A 4,724-nucleotide genomic window follows, 5' to 3' on the forward strand; every position below is an offset into this window, starting at 1 on the left:
ACCGGACATCACGGCAACATGCCAGCGACACCCTGGATGTGGTAGGACCAGTTGGTTCTTTCAAGGTGCATTGGTACAACGGTACCTTTTGATAGATTTTATTAGGTAAGTGGGACTGTGTGAGCACAGTTATGCATTGGGCAGAGTGGCAACAGCAGGGGGCGCAATGCTGAACCCATGCCCCAGGTGCTGGAAAGCCTAGCTACACCTCTGCTATGGTGCAGAATGGGAGCTGTAGTACATCCAACGGTATCAAAACACAGTTCCAAACAATTCACAGTGCAAATCTTCCCAATAGCAATGTATGGATATCAGCAATGATGGAGGTTGTAGTACTCCTCTCCATCTTTCCAAAGTCTCTTTACAGAATCTAGGGCTGGCATGGCCGTAATTCCCAGCTGAAGGGCTGAAGATACAGCTGGCCAGGAGCATGTCCAAGTGTAAAGGAGATACCAGCTATGTCCCCCTCACTGCAGACTTAAGGGGGAATTCCAGTTACAGAAAGTTCTCCTATCTACAGGACTACTCTGCTACATCCAGCGCTCCCATAAAAAGGAAAAGAATGGAGCGGTGGCAGATATTTCCAACCAGCTGCTCCACGAAGTATTAGGTCCCCAGTCTCATGACCAGTGGGGGTTCCAGTAGTAGAACCCCCACCAAAATGCATTTTCCTCCATCCTGTGGATAGGGAATAACTTTCTCCTATTGGAATAAAAATGTAGTCAGTAAACACCTTAGGCCCCTTACACACCGGCGAGTATTCCACGCGGATGCGATGCGTGAGTTGAACGCATTGCACCCGCACTGAATACCGACCTATTCATTTCTATGGGGCTGTGCACACGAGCGGTGATTTTCACGCATCACTTGTGCGTTGCGTGAGAAATCGCAGCATGCTCTATATTCTGCGTTTTTCACGCAACGCAGGCCCCATAGAAGTGAATGGGGTTGCGTGAAAATCGCAAGCAAGTGCAGATGCGGTGCGATTTTCGCGCACGGTTGCTAGGAGACGATGAGGATGGAGACCCCGATCATTATTATTTCCCCTTATAACATGGTTATAAAGGGAAAATAGCATTCTGAATGCATAATAAAATAGCGCTGAAGGGGTTAAAAAAAAAATAAACTCCCCTTAGTCCACTTGATCGCGATGCCGGCATTTCCTTCTGTCTCCTTTGCTGAACAGGACCTGTGGTGATCATTCATTACAGGTAAAGGACCTGTGGTGACATCACTCCGGTCATCACATGATCTTTTACCATAGTGATGATCATGTGATGACCGGAGTGACGTCACCAAAGGTCCTTTACCTGTAATGAATGCTCACCACAGGTCCTGTTTAGCAAAGGAGACAGAAGGAGATGCCGGCATCGCGATCAAGTGGACTAAGGAGAGTTAAATTATTATTATTATTTTTTTAACCCCTCCAGCGCTATTTTACTATGCATTCTGTATTCAGAATGCAATTATTTTCCCTTATAACTATAGAACGCCGATCCCAAGCCCGAATTTCTGTGAAGTTCGGGTACCAAACATGCGCGATTTTTCTCACGCGAGTGCAAAACGCATTACAAGGTTTTGAACTCGCGCAGAAAAATCGTGGGTGTTCCTGTAACGCACCCGCACCTTTTCCTGCAATGCCTGTGTGAAACCAGCCTAACTGTGCTCATCCTGCAAATTTTGGACTTTCTAGTTCTTGCTCTGGAGCACTGTGAGGTGACTTTATTGAGGCCAATATCTCAGAGATAGTTCTAAGTCCCAGAGAATCCCTAACAATCTTAGAGGGGGGTTCCTTAGCCCAGAGGAAGTTATTCTCTGGGTCCAACCTCTATCCTTAATAAATGTCTAATTAATTAAAAACCTAATAGATATAGACCCTAGTGGCAAGTGATTATCTTCAAAAGGCAGCGCCAAATGGGCTTTTTTTTTTTTAACCCTGGACCTTTCGTACCCATTAATGAATCAGAGACTGGTGGGTCAGTCTGACACTGAGGACTTAGCTTGAGATGTGAGCACATGTACTTCCTCAGCTGACAGACACTAAACCTAGGGGCAGAGTCAGGACTGGTAATCTTGACCTATCCATACAAAACTACGTGGGCTGTAATACATCGGAACATTATAAGACAGATTTGCAGTACAAATTCTTTGTTTGGATGTCCTGTGGGGGCACTTTAAAGAACCTGGATTAGGAGGCCCCCAACCTTCTGTAGGTTCTAAGTTACATTCAGACAACCCATGGTGCTGCACCGTAAGGAGGGAGACAAAAAGGGAAACCCAATAAAAGATCTGAAACTGGCCCAATGATAGATGGTTAAGAATGGAGAATTAATGATATAAAAGACCAGACAAGCCCATTTATGTCTTCTACACCTCGTGACACCATTCCTTCCGCCCCCATAGTCTACTGCAGGGATTCTCAATCTGTGGCCCTCCAGCTGTTGTAAACTCCAACTCTCACCATGCCCTGCTGTAGGGTGTCTGCATGCTGGGAGTTGTAGTTTTGCAACAGCTGGAGGGCCGCAGGTTGGGCATCCCTGGTCTACTGGATTCTGTGATGGACGCCATTATTAACCAAATTCACGGCAACAGAAGATCAGACTAAAAATACCAGGAGACTGGATGTACAAGTATATAATATTTATTACAGATCAGGAGAAGAGATCCCGGGTCATGGAGCCATCATCAGTATCATGGAGAACAGACGCTTGTTACAGGAGACACATGGACATAGATCTGAGGAAGAATCCTTCTGGTCAGCTGGAGATCAGGGCAACGGCAACCTCATTGAGGAACTTGTCACAGGCCGACTTGTCCACATCTGGGAAATGCTTGACGATGACCTCCAGGAGACAACCACACAGCAGCTGGGAATGGATGATGGGAGTCAGTGCACACGCAACACTACAACAATTCTTAGAAGGGCTCATGCACACAACCATAACTGCAGATCAGATATGGAGATTAAAGATGCGGTATTGATATTTCTAGATGTTTTCCCCTAGAAATGGCACCACTCGTCCATGGGTTCTGTAGTGCAACACCATTGACAGTGAATGTGGAGTAACTGCAATACCAGATACAGCCATGGACAAGAGTGGCGCCATTTTTTATCAGACTTTCTGATCCCACTGGACAGATCTGCTCCTCACCTTGAGGGTGTCCACACTGAGCTTCAGCTTGTTGGTGTGCATCTCCCGCAGTTTGGCCAAGTTCTCCTGCAGATTTCCATAGTGGCTGAGGGCATCATTAATGGCGTGGATGATCTTCCCTCCGTGTGTCTTCAGATCCTGACTGCCGGGGGTCACGTCCATGTGAGTGAAGTGGGACTTGGTGTCTGGATGGTGCTGGAAGAGACTGAGGAAAGAAGAACATCCAGTGTTATAAGAGAACAGTGTCCTTACCCCATGTACCAAAGAAATCCAAGATGGAAAGACACTGGGGGGAGGACAGGCAGTATATATAGTGTCTCAGTATTAAGGCTCTTTCACATGTCAGTGTCCTCTACGGACAGCACTCATCCCCATTCATTTTAATGGGTGTATTCACTATGTTTTACCATGGTCTGTGTTGATGCATGCTCTATTTTGTAGATTAGAAAAAGGGGTTGGGCGTCACTCAATATCTGGCGTCAATTAGACAAAGATAGAAGACAATGTCCAAAATATTATTTAATCACGCTTACAACATGTTGTATAAAATTGCAAATAAAAGTAACAATAAAAGTAACTTAAAAACCTCTAAAATCACACATATAACCTATTGGCACCATGTTGAGTCTCTAGTGTCCATATTATTTCAATGTCCGTGATAGTTTATATAATGATCACCAGGGTAAAAAGTTCGTATTCGTTTGTAGTACTTTGCGTTAGTTTATAGATGTACTTTACCACTCCTGTCGACCGTGCGACTGCTTTGCTGTAAGCTGCAAGGACCTGTAGATGCGGTCTTGTATATCAGAAATTCCCCGTATTGCTGGATGTTGCTTTACAATGTATTTTGTAACTCTGGTCTGGTTTGAGGTCTGATATGGGGGTCTGGTTTGAGGTCTGATTAGGGGTCTGGAGGTCTGACGGGGGTCTGGAGGTCTAATGGGGGTCTGATTGGGGGTCTGGAGGTCTGACCGGGTGGTCTGGAGGTCTAATGGGGGTCTGATTGGGGGTCTGGAGGTCTGACTGGGGGGTCTGGAGGTCTTATGAGGGTCAGATATGGGGTTCTGGAGGTCTAATGGGGGTCTGGAGGTCTAATGGGGGTCTGGTCTGAGGTCTGATATAGGGGTCTGTTCTGAGGTCTGATATGGGGGTCTGGTCTGAGGTCTGATATGTGGGTCTGGAGGTCTAATATGGGGGTCTTATCTGAGGTATGATATTGGGTCGGGGTGTTACATGGTGGTCTAATGGGGGTCTGATCTGAGGATTAAAACTGGGGTCCTATATGGGGTCTGACATAGAGGTCTAAAGGGTGTTTTGTCTGAGATGGGGGGATCTTATTTAGGGTTTTATATGGGGGCCTGATCTTAAAGGAAGGGGGGATTTTTTTGTACTAGCGCACAATGTAAGGGGGTGTGTGGTACCAGTATTTTCAGGGGGACTGTTTCTGCAGGAAAGTATTGGGGAGCACAGTGTACACAGTATTGGGGGTGGCAAGATGGGGTGTTGCGAAGGTGGGAGGATGATGGAAAAGTAGGAAAGTAAGATGTCTGTTTGTTAAACTACAGAGATAAG

General features: G+C 46.1%; 1 protein-coding gene across 1 annotated transcript; it reads right to left on the reverse strand.

The window, feature by feature from the left end:
• Positions 1-2,626: 2,626 nt before the first annotated feature.
• LOC120999360 (hemoglobin heart muscle subunit alpha-type-like) lies at positions 2,627-3,409 on the reverse strand. The gene is made up of 3 exons (XM_040430228.1): positions 3,405-3,409; positions 3,153-3,357; positions 2,627-2,867 (listed from the first exon to the last, which is right to left on the reverse strand). Exons 1-3 carry the CDS (start codon positions 3,407-3,409, stop codon positions 2,757-2,759), a joined length of 321 nt encoding a protein of 106 aa, XP_040286162.1. The 3' UTR covers positions 2,627-2,756.
• Positions 3,410-4,724: the final 1,315 nt, after the last annotated feature.

This window comes from Bufo bufo, chromosome 4 (genome assembly GCF_905171765.1).
Source record: "Bufo bufo chromosome 4, aBufBuf1.1, whole genome shotgun sequence".
Taxonomy (NCBI): domain Eukaryota; kingdom Metazoa; phylum Chordata; class Amphibia; order Anura; family Bufonidae; genus Bufo; species Bufo bufo.